The sequence below is a fragment of the Tursiops truncatus genome, chromosome 5 (genome assembly GCF_011762595.2).
Source record: "Tursiops truncatus isolate mTurTru1 chromosome 5, mTurTru1.mat.Y, whole genome shotgun sequence".
Taxonomy (NCBI): domain Eukaryota; kingdom Metazoa; phylum Chordata; class Mammalia; order Artiodactyla; family Delphinidae; genus Tursiops; species Tursiops truncatus.
The window spans coordinates 82,510,143-82,531,673 of record NC_047038.1 but is presented as its reverse complement, the minus strand read 5'-3'; the positions used below and the strand labels follow the sequence as shown (position 1 = coordinate 82,531,673).

General features: G+C 31.1%; 1 protein-coding gene across 1 annotated transcript in view; it reads left to right on the top strand.

The window, feature by feature from the left end:
• The window catches only part of TECRL (trans-2,3-enoyl-CoA reductase like), a 91,747-nt gene that overhangs the window by 8,739 nt on the left and 61,477 nt on the right, over window positions 1-21,531 (top strand). Inside the window, exon 2 of the mRNA XM_019928033.3 lies at window positions 17,452-17,503. Within this exon, the coding sequence (XP_019783592.2) occupies window positions 17,452-17,503 (52 nt within the window). The remainder of the gene's footprint in view (window positions 1-17,451; window positions 17,504-21,531) is intronic.

Sequence of the window (21,531 nt, the reverse complement as noted above, 5' to 3'; positions counted from 1 at the left end):
AACTATTTCTATCTAAAGAGCTATTTTATGTAGAATTCTTTTAACTCTTGACATGATAAGAACACAAACAGCAAGAATAGCCACAAACCCTGAGGTGTTGATTGCTAAAATAAAACTGGCTTTATTTCAAACTGGGAAGAAAGAAATCAAATAGGTTTTTTGTAATTATAAATAAATAGATCCATAAATTTACTTGTTTGCTTTTACTTTTCAGTTGGCATTTCTGGCATCGTATAGACATAATGTCTTCCTAGGCCTTTGTTGATAATAGAATTCAATAACTTAATGCTCCATGTCAGTTTAAGTACGTAAGTACAATTTGGCTAAAATACCTAATTTTCTAGTTAACTGATATTGAGGCTGTTCTGTATTATAATAGAAAAAAAATCTGGACTCAAAGGTTAGCTTTACTTCTGTATAGAAACACACTCATTTCCTCTTTGCCTGATTATGGCTCTTCTATTTACACATACTACTTTTCACTAAAATGATGCATAACGTGTATGTGATGGAATGTGCAATTTTTCCATATCTGCTTATTGCCTCAAAGTTATTCATTTGGGAGGTTGAAGAGGCCAACAATCAGCAAGTGTTTGCAACATGATCAAAGTGTCCTCATCAATAGAGAATTCACCTATGAATATAATTCTTTAATGAACTGATGGAGAAAGTCTCACCTGAGCCAGTTTATCAAGCTGCTGACTCTCTAGAATCTCTCCCTGTTTTTACTACATGCAATCAATCAGTAAATCACTTCATTCTATACACAATATATCTCCTTACTGAACTGTACCCATCCAAGTTTAAATTACCATCATCTCTAACATATGGACTGATCTACACTCTACATGATTCTTCACTGAACACCCACAGTATATGTAGCAAAACAGAGTAACTATACTATATATACTAAAAATATACTATTTCTATCAGATGTAGTTATAGCCCACAGAGTTTCCACAATATTGCCAGGTGAAATAGAATTTGGCATTTGTTATTGCAGGTGAAATAGTTTTGTTATTGCATTATCACTTTGTCACCTAGAGTCTGTTCAATTTACAGAAGCCAGAAAACATATGTCCAGAGGTAGAATTCCTTACCTGTAAAATACTTTTTATTCTTATGTTGTGGTGTATTTAATGAAAACATTTTACATTTAAAACTGTCAATTGGAACTACGAATTCTGTGCTTGCCTTTTCTACATTTAAGTCTGTGAGATGAGTGTACTCTAGAAGCCTATGCCCTGCATAACTACTGAAGACTAATTTTTCTAGTTTCAAAAGAAACTGATAAAAGTTTCAAAAAAATGTTAACTGTACAACAATGAGGAGAACGATAATGTTATCGTGCCTAATAGCTACCACTGCTGGACCATGAGGAACAGAGACTAAACTGCCTGACATATGCAGTGGGGAAGGAATTTTGATTATTATTTGCGATCATGATTTTATGGACACTATATATAAGATCACACTGGTGATAGAGGTAACTTTGTAATTCATGTAACAAAATAGTTGATTTTATATTTATTTAATAGCTGATGAGCTGACTATATTTTATTTCTGTCATGTGCTTAGGAAACTAATGTCTTTCTTGGTCAATGATGGAAAGCCTATGTCTTATGTAAAGCAGGGAAAATGAATTATATTTCATATTCTGTCTCCCCAACCTGAAAAAAACTAAATTTTCTGGCCTCCCTCTCTTCTCTCCTCCCTCCCTCTCTTCTCTCTCTCTCTCTCTCTCTAGCATGTATAAAATAATGTTTGAAATATATATGTAACATTATATCTATATACCTATATCTATCTATCATGAGAGTAAAATAACATGCATTGTGTATTCTTACTTAAGACACACAGAGAAACGATGGAAATAGTGCCTGGTTTTATGGCCTTCTAGAATATTCTAGATAATAAAATTTTAATCATTTTGGACACTGACTTTAGAAGCATTAAAAGCATTTTTGGTTTCTCAACATCCATGGGTAGGAAGTGGGCTCTTGGAGAGCAGATACCTTGTCTTTTAGTTCATAGGTCTCTGAGTTGCATAAGTACATAATACCTCACATCATTCAGACATCTTGGACATTGAGATTGATACCATAATTGAAAAGAATTTTTCATTGCTTCTGTGAGGACATGGTGTTGTATTTTGAGTAAATGATAGGGGTGAGTAAAGGATACTCATGAGTAAAGGATAGGGGACCAACTATTTGATCAGAAGGTAAATATTAAACTCTGGTAAATATTGGTGCTGTTTATTAAGATTTTTTCTTGTTTTCACACAGAAACATGGTAGAATTTAACTTGCCTACCTCTTCAAAGTAACGGATTTTGTTCTGTGAAATGAGAGTGAAAGACGTATTTATTTCCTGAGGGAAGCTTTAAAAACCTAATCTAATTTCACTACCATTTTTCCCCCTAACTTTTGCCTTGGAAACAAGCAATTTCCATATGTTGTCTGCTATGTCAATATAGATCCTAGACTAAGGAAAATGCAGAGTAGTTGCATCAGTCAACCTGTGATATACATGTAGTGCATGTGAAAACATAGCATATGTTGTTTCAAACCAATGAGTTTTGCAACACAACCTAAACTATTCTGACAGGTGCATTCAATGAAACTTGAATTAAAGATGAGAGTCATGATTCTGTCATTTCAATATTAGTGATCTTTTCATCATTAGAAAAATATAACAAAGAGAAAGAGAGAGAGGAAAAACAGTTATACATATATATATGTATATATATACATGTATATGTGTAATGTTTCCTTTTCTATTTAAAACTGTAGGATTACAGTAAGGCAGGATTACTCAAACTAAAAAGCTTCTTCATGGTAAAGAAAACCATCAATAAAATGTAAAGACAACCTATGAAATGGGAGAAAAATTTGCAAACCATATATCCAACAAGGGGTTATTACCCAAAATATATAAGGAACTCATATACCTCAATAACAAAAGAATAAATAACCCAACTTTAAAATAAACAAAGGATCTAAATAGACTTTTTTCCCAAAGACATACAGGTGGCCAACAGGTACATGAAAAGATTTTCAAAATCACTAGTCATCAGGAAAATGAAAATCAAAACCACAATATCACCTCAAACCTGTTACAATGGCTATCATCAAAACAACAAGAGATAATATGTGTTGGCCAGGATGTGAAGAAAAGGGAACCTTTGTGCACTAGTTGGTGGGAATGCAAATTGGCACAGACACTATGGAAAACAGTATGGATATTCCTCAAGAAATGGAAAATAGAACTACCATATAATCCAATAATCGAACTTTTGTGTATATATCCAATGGAAGTGAAATCATTATCTCAGAGATATCTGTACTTCCATGATTATAGCAGTATTATTTACAGAAGCCAAGTATTAGTTACAAAGCAGTATTATTTACAAAGTATTATTTCCAGTATTATGGAAACAACCTAAGTGTCCATCTACAGATGAATGGATAAAGAAAATATGTAAATATATTGTGTGTATATATATATATTCATTGTATATATATTCAATGAAATATTATTCAGCCTTTAAAAAGAAGGAGATTCTGTTATTTGCAACAGTATGAATGAAACTAAAGGGCATTATGGTAAAAGAAATGTCAGATAGAAAAATTAATACTGCATGGTATCACTTATATGTGGATTTTGTTTTTAAGTTAAACTCATAGAATCAGAGAGTAGAAAAGTGACTGTTGTTGGCTGGGGGTTGGAGGAAATAAAGAGAGGTTGTTAAAAGGGTATGAAATTTCAGTTATAAGATGAATAAGGCCAGAGGATCTATTGTACAACATGATGACTATAGCTGACACCACTGTATTGTATAATTGAAATTTGCTGAGAGTACAACTTAAATGTTCTCATCAAAACCAAAAAAGTAAATATGTATGGTGATGGATGTGTTAATTAACTCACTGGGGTAATGTATACGTATATCAAGTCATCGTGTTGTACATTTTAAGTATCTTATCATTTAATTTTTAATTTTACCTCAATAAACCTGAAACAAATTTTAAATAAAATATTTTAATAAACACATACAGAAAACTGTAAAACAGGTTAATAAAATATCTTATTATACAAAGAAGATAATTCAATAAATTGACTATATTAGATGCTCCACCTATTCACTGGATATTAATTTCTTCAGTGAATATTTAATGAGTACTTAGTGTATATCTAGTAGGAGATATTGAATAAAATAGGCAGCAGAAGTGGGATGATTCTAAATATAGGAGGTTGGATCAATAGAACTCTGAAATTTCTCAGATAACAAAGTTGAAAATTCATCATTTATAAAAAAGATTCTAGTTTGAAAAACTCTTTGAATATTAGTGTCATTAATAGAATAGAAACAGTTCTTGGCTTAACCCACATAGCATTCAGTTCTGGATGTTTAAATTTGTGATCACTGTCAGATATCCATGTAAATGTATTAAATATCTAGTTGTATATATAAGTTTGCAGCTATGAAAACAAGTTAGTGCTGGAGATATACACCTGAGGGTATGAAAATACATGGCATTCAAAGTCATGAGAATGCATTAGATCAGCTTTACAGATAAAGCATGTCTTATTTTTACCCAGGACGTAATGTAAAATGATGTAATGAAGGTATTGAAGCTTCATGGCTCACTTAATCATCAAACATTTTTTAGATTTTCAGGCATATTAAATAATAAATGTTTCATTGTTCTAAGATGAAATATACTCAGAATTTGTTTAATTGTTGATGAATTTGTCCATGAACATGCAATACACAGTGAAATTTGAAAAGTAATGCAATCACTTTCAGTGGCTGGCACTCTGTAGTAGCATTTATGAAGGCAGTGAGCCAGTGATGCAGAAATAATTGTAGCATCTATCTCTGTGGTTTGATGTCAAACAATTAATTAATAATATAAACTTTCTAAAGTTGGTTTTCCTCCCTAATTATTTTTTTCTTGAAACTCATTTCACATTCTCCACATTTTAAAAACTGTAACATAAATCTTGAAGTAGCTAAAAAGAAGTTTATGACCATCACTTCAAAATTTGAAGTGATCTCTGATGTTTTGGAAGTCATATAAAATCTATCAAGGTTATAAGATATGGAGTCCTTCCACATCAATAGGTTTAATCTAGTTATCTAAAAAAAAGTCCCACAAATTTTTGAACAAGTAAAATTTATTTTATAAAACAAGAGTGACTTTCAGTCTAGATTAAGCAATGACTCCAAATAATCAATGATGGACAATAACAAAGGTTTAATTCTCACTCGTGGCATGCCAGTGTGGATGAGCTGTGGCTGTGCTCTGAGCTCTCTGTTCTGTAACCAGGTTGATGAAGCAGCTCTTGTCATTGTCATTATCATGTCAGTTTCCAAGTAGAGTGAACAGACAGGAGGAATCTTAGTTTCGACTACTATAAAAAGTGACATAGACGGGGTGGCTTTTAAACAACAGAAGTTTACTTCTCAGTTCTGGAGGCTCGAAGTCCAAGATCAGGGTGCCAGCATGGTCAGGTTCTGGTTAGGATCCCCTTTTGGGTTGCAGACTGCCATTCTTTTATTTTATTTAGAAGACTAAACGCTCTCTGGAGTTTCTTTCATAAGGGCACTAACTCCATCATGAAAGCTCCACCCTCATGACATAATTACCTCCCAAAGACCCCCAGCTCCTAATAACATAACATTGTGGGTTAGGATTTCAGCATTTGGATTTGGGGACACACAAACATTCAGTCCATGGCAGTTGGTGAGCTACACTCTGGCTTGTAAAGCTTCTGCTTGGACATTAGACATTTGTTTTCCTCTCATATTTCACTGGTCAATCTGTGTCAGGGCTGAGTTCAACATGGTAGAGATACCGATTATTCCCTCTAGAAGGCCTGCCCTCAGAAGGACAACAAGTATTTTGAGCAATTATAAATCTACCAGAGTAAGCAGACTCTTTGCAATGAAGTTATTTATTCCAAAATTCATATTCCAAACTTCATTCACTTTAATCATATATGGAGCCCCAATTTCTCTTTCAAATTCTACTCACAGATTTACTTAGTTGAAACAATACTGGATGCCTGGTTTATAAGCAAAAAAGAGAAGTGACACTGTAGCAAGAGAATGAAGGGAAAAGTTAAGAAATGAGAGCCAGCTTCCAGAACATGTACTTGTCATGGTAGAATTCAGTAGCTCCCAGATGGTCACGTGAAAGCTCATAATGCCTTTTAGGACCTAAGGCATGAAATTGACATTGCCTCATCTGTCCACATTCTATTGTACAAAGCAAGCCAAAGAGCCAAGTCCAACACAACCAGCATCACTTTCTAGAGAAGTGGAAATGATGAATAGAACAAATATTTGCTAAAATAACTAATATGCCACAGATATTCAGTTTCTAAGAACCATTAAAATTATCCTTCTTTTGGTAGGGCAATAAATATATTTTAGAAAGAAAATTATTCAAAGTGGATGGATTTAAATATTTGATGCATAAAGAGGTAGGTAAAATCCTACATTTCTAGAAAACTGGCCACCCATAATAACTCTTTTCCCAAGAGATACTATGAATCTTAAACTGTGGATTTCCTTGAATCACCAGGGGGAAAAAAACCTCACGTTTTAAGATCTTATGCAGTATAAGATTTTGGTTATATTTTTTGTTACTGTTTTTTGTTTTGTGTTGTTTTGGTTTTTGCTGAAATTCAGTTTAACTGCATTGTGCATCTTTCAAAAGCAAATACTAGGTATCTTGAATATTAAGGTTAAATATTTATGGAGTCATGAATAGTTTCAGATTTATTATAAAACTAAACATATGACATATTTCACAGTGGTACCATGTTAGTTTCATTTTTGCATATAGAATTTGACATTTGAGTGTATTTTTTTAAAGTTAATTGACATATCTCTTTAACATCGTCAGTAGAAAAAAGCCAAAAATTAATTACACAACAGAGTTAACATCGCAGGTGATTTACAAACCTGTACAATTTTAAAAAGTAAACATCACCCTTCTGAATTTGTTTGTAATCTGTACAATGAAATGGTTGAGCGATAAATTTCTTTTCCTTGTCCTCCTTACATGATTAATGTTTTTAATAGTTCTTTACCACTTGAGAGAAAATACTCAAGAACCTAGCAACTTAAAATAAAGGCCATTTATTTATCTCATTATTCTGTTATTTGTTTTAGCTTATAGTTGTTCAGCAGATCTGCTGATGTCTGCTGGGCTCAAGCCCGCTGCCAGGTAGCTGGGTGATTGATCTGGGAGTGAGCTCTAGGAAAGGGTGCAACAGGGCCATGTGTCTGTCATCACTGGGGAAGCTAACTCGGGCTTCTTTATGTGAGGATGTTGGCAGAAAGAATAGAAATACATGACCTGTCGAGTCTTAGATTCATGACTTGCACAGCCTCACTTTCAACACATGCTTTTGGTTAAATCAAATAATAAGGCTAGCTTAAATATAATGTCCAGGGAAATAAACTCTAGTTCTTGATGGGAGGATCTGCAAAATATTGTGGCCAATTTTACAATCACCACAATAGTATAGAATAACATATACTTTTATTACTAATAAATATTATATACATATGTACATATATACAAAACAGATTATAGATACTACTAATACTGAGCCCATTATTATTATCACTTTCATTGCTATTTTCACTATATTTGAGCCTTTATTCAAAATATATTTCATGGCACTTATAATTGAAGTATTCATAAACATCACCTTTTCCATTTACAACTAAAAGCAAAGCAACTTTGGTAAATGTTCTTGTCATTGTCACTGCAAATCAATAAATAGAAACCAATTATGTTTTAAGCAATAATTTTTCAATGGACTATAAATGCTTACTTCTTCCAAGACTTTTTATTCTGATTATCATTAGGCAATTATATCACTTAAATATGGCCCTGAAACATTTTACAAACTGCAATTAAGAAAATTCAAACTGGACACTGAGTCCACCATCTCCCCAGATTGCCAGAATTCTGATTAAAAACAACTTTCCTTTCTACCAAAAAAAAAAAAAAAAAAAAGAAAATTCAAACTAGATTTAAAATATATCACATGGACTTTTTATTTCCCCTTTATCTGCATTTATATTTTGATGAACAGTATTATTGATGTAGAATTTTTTTACTTATGGAAAAATCATCTTTTTCAAAGAAATGAATATAAATTAATTTGGATTATGCATAGATACATTAAGTCTTTTCCCTATGATTATGAAGCTGAATGATTAATCAATAGGTAGTAGAATATCATTCATTTGTTAACTATTTTCTTCATATAGTTAATTTTCATGTAATAATATGTGTGACTATTTGGAAAGGAATATGATTGTCATTTGATCACTACAGGGTTTTTTTTCTTTTTAACATAACAAAAGACACCTTTATTACGCTCATCACTTAGGAAGTTCTAAGGGTTTTGGGAGCCAGAAACAAAAGGAAGACAAAATATATATTTCTTAATATAAATCACAATTTCACACAGACCAAAAGAGTTTATCAGAACACATGAAATAACCCCCACTGCTACACACATACATTTTATACCTTCTTAGTGGTAATTTGACTGACACAAAGATCTACCTACTTCATGATATATAAAAATAAGAAGCAAAGCTAGATATAGACTACACCTCATGACCAATGTTTGAGCCTCCTATATTACTTAGAAATTACCCAGATATCCAAAATTATACTTACCATTCATACTAGATTTTAAAGTTAACTAAGGGCCTTGGGAATTATATTTAAGCTGACATATTACAGAACTTAATTATTGTTGCTATCAAAAAGTTTGTCAGAATTGTACTTCGGTTTAAATAAACATATAATTTTTTCTTACTAGTTATTTATTTTGTACATAGTAGTGTATCTATGTCAATCCCAATCTCCCAATTCATCACACCACCTCCACCACCCCCACCGCTTTCCGATCTTGGTGTCCATACGTTTGTTCTCTACATCTGTGTTCTATTTCTGCCCTGAAAATTGGTTCATCTGTACCATTTTTCTAGGTTCCACATATATGTGTTAATATACAATATTTGTTTTTCTCTTTCTGACATACGTCACTCTGTATGAGTCTCTAGATCCATCCATGTCTCTACAAATGACCCAATTTCATTCCTTTTTATGGCTGAGTAATATTCCATTGTATATATGTACCACTTCTTCTTTACCCATTTGTCTGTCGATGGGCATTTAAGTTGTTTCCATGTCCTGGCTAATGTAAATGATGCTTCAATGACCATTGTGGTACATGACTGTTTTTGAATTATGGTTTTCGCAGGGTATATGCCCAGTAGTGGGATTGCTGGGTCATATGGTAATTCTATTTATAGTTTTTTAAGGAACCTCCATGCTGTTCTGCATAGTAGCTGTATCAATTTACATTCCCACCAACAGTGCAAGAGGGTTCCCTTTTCTCCACACCCTCTATAGCATTTGTTTATTGTAGATTTTCTGATGATGCTCATTCTAACTGGTTTGAGATGATACCTAATTGTAGTTTTGAATTGCATTTCTCTAATAATTAATGATGTTGAGCAGATTTTCATGAGCTTCTTGGCCATTTGTATGTCTTTTTTGGAGAAAGGTCTATTTACATCTTCTGCCTATTTTTTGATTGGGTTGTTTTTTTTTTAATATTGAGCTGCATGAGCTATTTATATATTTTAGAGATTAATCCTTTGTTTATTGATTTGTTTGCAAATATTTTCTCCCATTCTGAGGGTTGTCTTTTCGTCTTGTTTGTAGTTTCCTTTGTTCATAAGAGCTTTTAAGTTTATTAGATCCCATTTGTTTATTTTTGTTTTTATTTCCATTACTCTAGGAGGTGGATCAAAAAAGCTCTTGCTGTGATTTATGTCAAAGAGTGTTCTTCCTATGTTTTCCTCTAAGAGTTGTATAGTGTCCAGTCTTACATTTAGGTCTTTAATCCATTTTGAGTTTATTTTTGCATACGGTGTTAGGGAGTGTTCTAGTTTCATTCTTTTACATGTAGCTGTCCAGTTTTCCCAGCACTATTTATTGAAGAGACTGTCTTTTCTCCATTGTATATCCGTGCCTCCTTTGTCATAGATTAGTTGAGCATAGGTGCATAGGTTTATCTCTGAGCTTTCTATCCTGTTCCATTGATCTATATTTCTGTTTCTGTGCCAGTACCATATTGTCTTGATTACTGTAGCACTGTAGTATAGTTTGAAGTCAGGGAGTCTGATTCCTCCAGCTCCGTTTTTTTTCCCTCAAGACTGCTTTGGCTATTTGAGGTCTTTTGTGTCTCCATACAAATTTTAAGATATTTTGTTCTAGTTCTGTAAAGAATGCCACTGGTAATTTGATAGGGATTGCATTGAATCTGTAGATTGCTTTGGGTAGTATAGTCATTTTCAAAATATTGATTCTTCCAATCCAAGAAAATGGTGTATCTCTCCATCTGTGTGTGTCATCTTTGATTTCTTTCATCAGTGTCTTACACTTTTCTGAGTACAAGTCTTTTCCCTCCTTAGGTAGGTTTATTCCTGGGTATTTTATTCTTTTTGTTGCAATGGTTAATGAGAGTGTTTCCTTAATTTCTCTTTCAGATTTTTCATCATTAGTGTATAGGAATGCAAGAGATTTCTGTGCATTAATTTTGTATCCTGCAACTTTACCAAATTCATTGATTAGCTCTAGTAGTTTTCTGGTGACATTTAGAATTTTCTATGTATAGTATCATGTCATCCAGAAACAAGAAAGGACACTACATAATGATCAAGGGATCAATCCAAGAAGAAGATATAACAATTATAAATATATATGCACCCATCATAGGAGCACCTCAATACATAAGGCAACTACCAACAGCTATAAAAGAGGAAATCAACAGTAACACAGTAATAGTGACGGACTTTAACACCTCACTTACACCAGTGGACAGATCATCCAGACAGAAAATTAATAAGGAAACACAAGCTTTAAATGACTAAATAGACCAGATAGATTTAATTGATATTTATAGGACATTTCATCCAAAAACAGCAGATTACACTTTCTTCTCAAGTGCACACGAAACATTCTCCAGGATAGAGTACATCCTGGGTCACAAATCAAACCTTGGTAAATGTAAGAAAACTGAAATCATATCAAGCATCTTTTCTGACCACAACGCTATGAAATTAGAAACCAATTACAGGGGAAAAAATGTAAAAAACACAAAAACGCGGAGACTAAGTACAGTGCTAAATAACCAAGAGATCACTGAAGAAATCAAAGAGGAAATCAAAAAATACCTAGAGACAAATTACAATTAAAACACAATGATCCAAAATCTATGGGATGCAGCAAAAGCAGTTCTAAGAGGGAAGTTTATAGCTATATATGCCTACATCAAGAAACAAGAAAAATCTCACATAAACAATCTAACCTTACACCTAAAGGAACTAGAGAAAGAAGAACAAACAAAACCCGAAGTTATAGAAGGAAAGAATTCATAAAGATCACAGCTGAAATAAATGAAATAGAAACAAAGAAAACAGTAGGCAAGATCAATAAAACTAAAAGCTGGTTCTTTGAGAAGATAAACAAAATTGGTAATCCTTTAGCCAGACTCATCAAGAAAAAGAGGGAGAGGACTCCAATCAATAAAATTAGAAATGAAAAAGGAGACATTACAACGGACACCACAGAAATACAAAGCATCATAAGAGACTACTACAAACAACTCTATGCCAATAAAATGGACAACCTGGAAGAAATGGACAAATTCTTAGAAAGGTATAACCTTCCAAGACTGAACCAGGAAGAAACAGAAAATATGAACAGACCAATCACAAGTAACAAAATTGAAGCTGTGATTAAAAATCTTCCAACAAACAAAAGTCCAGGACCAGATGACTTCACAGGCAAATTCTATCAAACCTTTTGAGAAGGGCTAACACCCATCCCTCTCAAACTCTTCCAAAAAATTGCAGAGGGAGGAACCCTTCCGAATTCATTCTATGAGGCCACATCACCCTGATACCAAAACCAGACAAAGATACTACAAAAAAAGAAAATTACAGACCAATATCACTGATGAATATAGATGCAAAAATCCTCAACAAAATACTAGCAAACAGAATACAACAACCATGAAAAGGATCATACACGATCACCATGATCAAGTGGGATTTATCCGAGGGATGCAAGGATTCTTCAGTGTACACAACTCAATCAATGTGAAACACCATATTAAGAAATTGAAGAATAAAAACCATATGATCATCTCAATAGATGCAGAAAAAGTTTTTGGCAAAATTCAACACCAATTTATGAAAAAAACTCTCCAGAAAGTGAGCATAGAGGGAACCTATGTCAACATAATAAAGGCTATATATGACAAACCCACAGCAAACATCATTCTCAGTGGTGAAAAACTGAAAGCATTTCCTGTAAGATCAGGAACAATACAAGGATGTCCACTCTTGCCACTCTAATTTAACATAATTTTGGAAGTCCTAGTCATGGCAATCAGAGAAGAAAAAGGAATACAATTGGAAAAGAAAAAGTAAAACTTATCATAGTGTTTTTAACAGATTGTTTTCTTAATGATTACTTATTAGTTTGCCCATAGGTAACACTATTTTATTTGAAATAGTCCTTCAGTATTTATACAGAAACCACTTCATTTAAATAGGATTTGAGCTTCCTTATTTCAGTAATATCATGTTTTAATATCATGTATTAAGTCTAAACTTTCCTGAATGCAAGGATTATTTTCTTGACATCACAAACCTGCAATAGGAAAGCATAATCAAAGTCATCTAAGAAGTAATCATACATTTCACCAGGCTTTATTTTATTCTTAAATATATGCTTTTAATTCTGTGGTCTTCATGATCCTCTCTAGTCCTAAAATATCCTCGCCTAGTTTATAAATCATACATCCTAAAAAATATTCCAGAAAGACCATTCACCATGGAAAATTGTGTGTTCTATAAAACCAGAATTATTTTCTACTTTAATAAAACATATTTCTTTTTTTTTCTTTATTTTGATAGGGTATCAAACTCTAGTTGCAATGTTAAATTTTCTTTCATATTTTCCATATGTTAGAATTTCAAGTTATAAGACAGAAAACAAGTGTATAGAAATAACCATTTATTTAATACATATTATATAAAGACTACCATTTTCATATTGAATAGAAATGAAATGGCTTTGCAATAAATACTATAAATAAATATTCTAGTCACTAAAGGACATTTAATTTTATTGAAGGATTATAAAAATTAAATATTAGTTTTAGAGTGGCTACTGAGATTTTATTTATGTCTGCAATGTTGAAATAATATAACTATACAAAAATTACATATAATAAAATCAGATATTCAGTCATATTTTTCACCATATTTTCCCTCTACTCATATTTATAATATTTATATGATATATATGTATATGTAATAAGAAAATAAATAATATCTAGGCTATACTCCTAAATAAAATTTATATTTACACATAATTTACTGGGGAGTAAAGTATTTATTTAAAAGCTTATTATTCAAGGTAGTGGGAAGCAGCTGCATAGCACAGGGAGATCAGATCTGTGCTTTGTGACAACCTAGAGGGGTGGGATAGGAAGGGTGGGAGGCAGATGCAAGAGGGAGGGGATATGGGGATATATGTATACATATAGCTGATTCACTTTGTTATACAGAAGAAACTAACACAACATTGTAAAGCAGCTATACTCCAATAAAGATGTTTTAAAAATTAAATAAATAAAATAAAATCAATATCATCAGGGTAATGTTATATTAAAACAATGTGCAAATAGATTTTTTCCAGTTATGAAACTTTAGGATAATAATAAAGTATCTTTTGTTTTTTATTTTTAAAAAAGCATATTATTTCAGAAGAATATATTTTTGAAAATTTCTATGGTAAAAATTATAAAGAATTTATTAATGTTTATTTTCTTTTAGAATTAAAAATGAATTGACTAAATGTGTTATTGCAACATATAAAGAACCATTTGTTATGATACTAAAAATTGAAAAATATGTGTATATACGTACATATATTATTTTGACATAACAAAAACTCATTTTAAATAATCCAGTGTAGTATATAAAGAAATAAAATTGATAGGCTAAAAAACAATTATCTAATTTCTTAAATAGTAAATGAAATCCAGTTAAATTTAAAATGTTTAAACCTTATTAAAACTGATATTTCTGCATATCTATAGTATCATGTCAATTTCATTCATAGCAAAAATTCTTGATATTCTATAACATATCAAACATGTTCTGAATTTATAAGAATGTTTTCATATAGATTGCTTATTTGTATCTTAGTTACAATCTGAAGGTTATTCACTAGTAAAATAATATATTTTTACTCAGAAAACTTCCTGTCCATTCTGAGTAATGTATATGCAACTATATATTCTATGTGTCTTTTTGTTTTATGTATACTATATAGTCTCTCTGTGTCTTTAGTAAACACATTTTTTTACAAAGTTCATTAACAATTTTTGGTTTGCACTTTGCAATTACTCTGTCAAACAAATTTCAAGTTGTTATTTTTCCTTACTATTTAATGTTCATTTCTCTAAGCAGGACAAACAGTATTCTGGGGATATCTGTTCATTTTAAGGAGTTCCTGAGAAAGTGGCTAAAATATAGTATTAAAAATTAGTAATAGTGCAAAAAAAAAAAGTTTTTTGTGAAATACTGCAGTATCTTCACAGGGGGCAAATTCAAGCAAATCCTAAATTTCACTTGAATGTGAAAAGCTTTATCTAAGTCCATCAACTTAAGTGTTGAATAAAGTAATGATGACCCAAAATTCAACTACGATCAGTTGAAATTCAGAGGTAAATTTCTGTTTCAAACATCATTTACCTTGTGTACTTAACATTTTAAGATTAATTTCCTCTAATTAGAAGGAAACATTAATGAAGAGAATTTCAGGATTTCAGATGACGGAATACTTATTTCTTCCATCTGCACAATTAATGGTGATATATAAAAGTGAATACATTATTGTAATGATAGTTTGTCCTTTTTAAGAGGTAAAACTGGCTAAAAAGTAGAAGTTATTACGAATAAACTTCTTGATGAAGCTACAGAGTCATCAATTTAGTAATCAGAAAGTCCTATATGCTCTGTTAATTATCATCTTTTCCTCTATTTGTGTTCTGAGTACAGCTAAAGTACTGAAAGAGTTGATCAAGCATAGTCTTGTGGCTAATTGAGCAACGCTGTCTGAATCATTTAATGGTTAATTATATTCTTTTCTGCTGTATTTGACTAAAATTGCTCCAGAAAGGTCAGTTCTCAAAGATTTATGCAAAATCAACATTTTAACAAGTGAAAGCCCAATGTAATTTAAAAAAATAAAAAAAAAATTTAAAACTTTGTGAGAAAGCTTTTAATAACAACCCACTTCCCACATGTAGGTATTTTCAGGAGAACATAATCTTAGTCTTGAAAGTTTGTAAATTCAGGAAAAAATATGCATATATAAATTAGAATATTGTTATTTAATGTATGCTGGTTTGGGAAAAAAACATACAGCTTTTCCATAGTAATCTACTTGTGAAACACTTCATATCAGATCAAGGAGCTTCTGTTTTCATGTGACTTTGCATTCACAGCTTTACTTTTGACTTCAACAAAAGTGACTTAACACTTCCTTATATGCTATGTGGTGTGCTACATGTTGAGACACAAACTGCAATAGAGAAGATCATTGTTTTCAAGAACCTGATAGATTGTTGGAACTGCCAGCGTGTAAGCACAAGATTATGTGCCCTCATAAAGCAGAAGTTAAGCATATAGCAAATCCTAACAGAGGGGTTGTTAATTATGAAAATTATTATTTTTTTAAAATTAGATGGCCCTTGAAAAGACTGATGGACCGGTATTTGTTACTGTAGAGATAGCACATGGATTTTAGGCATCCCTGTCAGAGGACACAACATATAATACTGCTTCGTGATTAAGTAACAGTGAGATAAAGCAATGAACATTGTTAAAACAAAACATCCCCTTTTAAAAATATAATTCAAATATTAAATGCAATAATCAAAATTAAAATGAAATATGACATGTTCACACAAATAAATATATATTACCCTCTCTAAAAACTTTTTCAAATATTTCCTAACATATTCCAGAAAAGGACAGTGCTATGAACAATTTAAAATTTCATAGTAACAGAATCATTTAGGGTTCTTTTGTTATTTAAAGCATAACATAACTGGAAATTAATATCATTTTTCATTGCCCAAATCTTAGAACTTTCTTGTTAGTAAACTATATAAATAGAAAAAATAAGAAAAAAATTCTGAATGGTATATCACACACTTGGTTATGGGAGGGAGTGGAATATAGTAAAAGAAATGAATTCATCATCATGCTTTTGATATATAATACAATATTAAATATAATATAATAATGTTAATAAGAACTGCCTGGAGTATTATTATGTGGCATCCCTTTATGCACTTTTTTTTCATTTTGTCCTCCAAAATAGCCATAAGAAGATTTTTAGTGTAGCAAAAAATAAAATAATGTATGCAATATTCTATACATGTTTAGAGAAAGGAAATAAATTTGACTTGCATGATCATGAAAATGTCTTTGATGTAGACTTTGAAGGATTGTTGGGTTTTTCATAAGCCAGTGAAGAATTAGAGGCAGAGGGGAATTTCAGTTGGCAAGTTTGATATGAACAAAATCAGAAAGTCAAAAAGTACTGTGATGGCTTGAGGTGTTTGGATAAAACTCTTATCATGAATTTTCCTATTTAGATGAAGAAATATTTTTCCCTTATGCACTTTTCTAACATTAGAAAGAGGTAATTTTAGTAGATTAGGATCAAATAACAATAATATACTTAAAGATTCCAGAAAAAAAGGTATCTAACATAGATTCTTGATGGACCTATTATATTTTTGGATGGAAGTTTTAAAAACATAACTAACTACAGGGTTTAGATAGGATATATTTTTTTCTTATAATATTTTGAAGTAAACATTTCCCTCTTTTGTCCATGTAAATCAATTTTATATCCCTGGCCTCCTCTGATAAACTCTTTTACTATATATTTTTTCTCTTTTTGCATTTACTCATACTTTTAATTGATAGTCTCATCAATTTGGAAACCAGAAATTTAATAATATGGGCAGAGAAAATTCAAAAGTATATTTTGAGATAAAAATTTGGATGGACTCACATGATTATACTATTATTATTATATACAAATATAAAACTTTGGAAAAAGCTATACTGATGAAAATTTTCAAGGTTGTCAAAGCAGTAGTGCCTAAAGAGCTAAACAAACAAGCTGGCTATTTTGTACTTATTTTACATTTTGAATATATTAAATTATGTTTTCTTCTTAAACAAATATGTAGCAAACAAATGAACACTTTTTCCTTATAATTCTATTTTATTTTTCAGGTGACACAAAAATCTACTATTCATGACGTGAAACAAAAATTTCACAAAGCATGTAAGTTTTATACACAATTTTGAATTTATATTACAGTCTTTTTTTTCTCAAATTGCTTAAGATTTACCTGTAAGAATAAGTTCAATATTACGCTGGAAAGAGTGTGTGGAAATCATATTTTTACATGGAACTCAGAAATATTCTATTCTATTCTAAACACTTCTTCATTGTGAACATTTTCATATCTAACTTTCTAATTCACATTTTAATCTTCAACACTCTTTCAGTTTTTTATTTGAACTTTTTTCATACTAACAAGAAACTTCCTATATGTGAAAGGCATTAATCAATATAAGATATTTCTTTACATTTAAGCAAATATAGAGCAAATTTTTACTTCAGTATTTATACTGGTCAAATATCTTCCACATAGAAATTCTTTAAACAATGCATTTAAATTGTTATTTAATTTTAATAGCTAGATTTAAGAGATCTCATTAAGAGATCTCCTGTTACTATTTATTGGGAAATAATTATATGAGATTTCTTTTATTTTTACAACTTTTCAATTAGTTTAGCTATAATTGTTAACATAGTGATAATGTCTATAATTATTAGGTAACAATTTTTAAGTAACTAAATTTTTAGAGCAGTTTTAGATTCACAGAAAAATTATGCAGAAAATACAGATTTCCCATATACACCTGCCCCACAGGGGTACAGCATTCTCCACCACAAGCATACAGAGTCGTACATTTGTACACCCCCCAAACTTACATTGACACATCATAATTACCCAAAGTCCACAGTTTACATTAGGATTCATTTTTGGTGTTGTACATTCTGTGGATTTTGCTAAGGAGCATTTTTAATACTTTTGGATTTAGTTGAACAACATTTCTTTTCTGAAAATAGTTAAAGCTCACAATTTAATACATCACATTGTTTAACAATACTTGAGAGTAAAATTGGTAGAACTGTTTTATTATTTTCATTATTTTCTTTCAGGAAAAATGTAGACTATTTGCTGAATACTTTTTGTGTATATGACATTATGCTAGGCATAATGAATAATCAAATGAAGATAGAAGACATCTTATTAGCCTTCAAAAAATTGCTCATGAAGATTTTATATATATATATATATATATATATATATAAAGAATATAAAAATAAAACCCAAGTAGTCAATGTATATAAAATTTATAAATATTTGGGGAAAGCTCTATTTAGAATTTTTAATAGGAACATAAAGCAGATACAGGATGAAACAGAATTATTTGAAATATGCTTAGCCAGTTTAAAATTCTTGAGGCAGGTGAGTTTTGATATTTTGCCATAAGGACATGTAGGATTTGGATATGCAGAAGAGAACCAGAAATGCATTATAGTAGAGAAAAAAGAATAAAACAAGTGAAGTGCAGAGATCTGTTGTGGATTAATTCTCTAACTTTTAGCTTGGTAATTAAATTCTCTGTATATTTATGCCAGTATTTTCTAAATTATTGAAAACTCAAAATTTCTACCTTAGTACATATGTGAAAGATGTTACCCTGGTTATTTCAAGTATTTCCAGTTTATTTACATTCTAAATGCATTTGTTTTGTTAAGCTAGCAATTGAATTTCCATCCTTTGAAAGACTTAGTAATTTTATCTAGTAAAGTTTCAGAAAGTTTAGATTGTAGTAATAAGTGCGAAGACATTTAAAAAAGACTTTTTTGCTATAAAGCAGAAAGATACAACAAAATTATTTCATTTAAGTTAATAATGACAATGTAAGAATATATTATTTCTATCACTGTCTGGAAACAAGGAAGTTAGTCAAAAGCTAATGTATGTTTAGAAAGAATGTGCAGTCACCTTGATGTGTGATATTATGACTATTTTTATGTTAGTTTGTATCTACATATAGACATAATTATACAGTGACTTAAAATTTTAGAACCAGTTCTACATTTATGTGGTCTAGAGCCTTTTCTAGTAATTAGGAAAGTGAGGTGTAATAGCTTGTGAAAAATCCTAGTAACATCCAGTCTCAGAACTGGACAGTTGAAAATATGATGATAATATGGTTAGTTTTAATACCTGTATCAAGACTTAAGGATTTCTTGACCCCTATTATTTTATTCACTTTTTGAAGCACAGTTCTAAACTTTATCAGCTTTAAATAAATTGTAACTTTTTCTACTTTTTCAAAATTACCTTTACTTTAAAAGTATACCTATCACTTAAAGAAAAATAAGATTCAAAAGATCTTGTATTTATTATAGCGTATTTCAAAGACGTATTGGTCTTCAGGTTTTACAAAGTACAGAAACACAAAAACATTTTTTTCTGTATCACATTACAGAGAAATATCTAGAAGTGAATTAAATTGGACATTATGCTTAATGCATTTGCCAAACGGTGAAAGGAAATAAAAAAATATTGCTAAATCTAACAATATGTGACTGTATATATAATGGTAAAAAAAATTATGTGTTGATTGCCTTAATATTTCATGTTTTTAGCATATTTTAAGATTGACCAATATTGAATACTTTATTCAAATTCATAAATTATTTTAACATAAAAATATATATTATATATGTAGTTTTATATCTACAGTTGTTTTATAACTACAGTTTTGTAACAGTAAGGTTTTTACAGTTACTTCTTTACTTTTTGACACCAAATCATTTTTTATTAAGATGTTTTGGATGATGTTTATTTTTAGGCCCTGGAGTTATAATAGGAATTGTTAATCTTGTAAAGAAAAGAAAATAATATATATATATATATAACTCTTATCAGAAGACTAGGTTTCCTGAGGGGAAAATTCTCTCTACATGTCGTTTATCTCTATCCTTTCTTCTCTTAGGTGTTCTGACTAAACTTGATTTCTTGTCTTCCTCCTATTTCTCTGACTTGTGTTAGTGTAACATTTTTCTTAGCTCTATTTTAGAACTTTCTTTACTCTGATTTTTCTTGTCCTATAAAATGACTATCTTATGCTCTTCTAAGGCTCATAATTTTTCAGTTCTGCTTTGTTATGAGTCATATTTTAGATTACCTTGGTGACACCATAACAATCAGACTGGTGAAGAGGTGGAAAGGGGAGGAAACTACAGTCATAATATTAGCTGTTAAGGCAAAAGGGAAAGAGCAATGGTTTTCATGAAAAAGAGATAAAATTATAAATTATATATATGCATACACATACAAATATATACTTTGACCTATTTCTCCTCTTCTTATTTCATGTACCAAAATGGTGAAAAGCCCTCAGCTGCAAATCCTCCACTAGTCTTTCTTTATCTCCATTTATTTATTCATTAACACTTGTAATTATCATTCTTGTTTGTATCTTGAAGTCTCTCCTGGAGAGCTTCAGTGATTTTCATACTCATGTCTCTATACACCACACTCTAGTCATTCTCATCTTCTCACAAAGGTCTCACAGAAGAATTAAACCTTGCTTTGAAAACTGAGATGAAAAATAAAGAATTATACAAGTCCAGGTGACATTCTGCCTAAAACTATGTGGATCTTTTTTTAAGATTTCAGGAAACTTAAAAAAAACTTCCCGTGGGCTTCCCTGGTGGCGCAGTGGTTGAGAGTCCGCCTGCCAATGCAGGGGACACGGGTTCGTGCCCTGGTCCGGGAAGATCCCACATGCCACGGAGCAGCTGGACTCGTGAGCCACGGCTGCTGAGCCTGCGCGTCTGGAGCCTGTGCTCCACAACGCGAGAGGCCACAACAGTGAGAGGCCCGCGTACCGCAAAAAAAAAAAAAAAAAAAAAAAAAATTACTGGAGATATACATTTGCTTGGATGAGCAATACACATTCTCTGGATACATACCTAACTGCTTCCATAATAAAGCAATATTATGTTTGTTTATTCAGCAATATTTGTTGAATGTTGAAAAATATTTATTGAACATTTACCATGTACTATGCATTGATGTATTCATTACTGATGTAATACATTATTGCAAAATTTACCCTCCTAATTTACAGACTCAAAACAATACTTCAGAATGTCTTTTTTCCCTTTTCTCAATAACCCTGGATATTCACAGATATCAATTTTTAGTAATTAAGGAT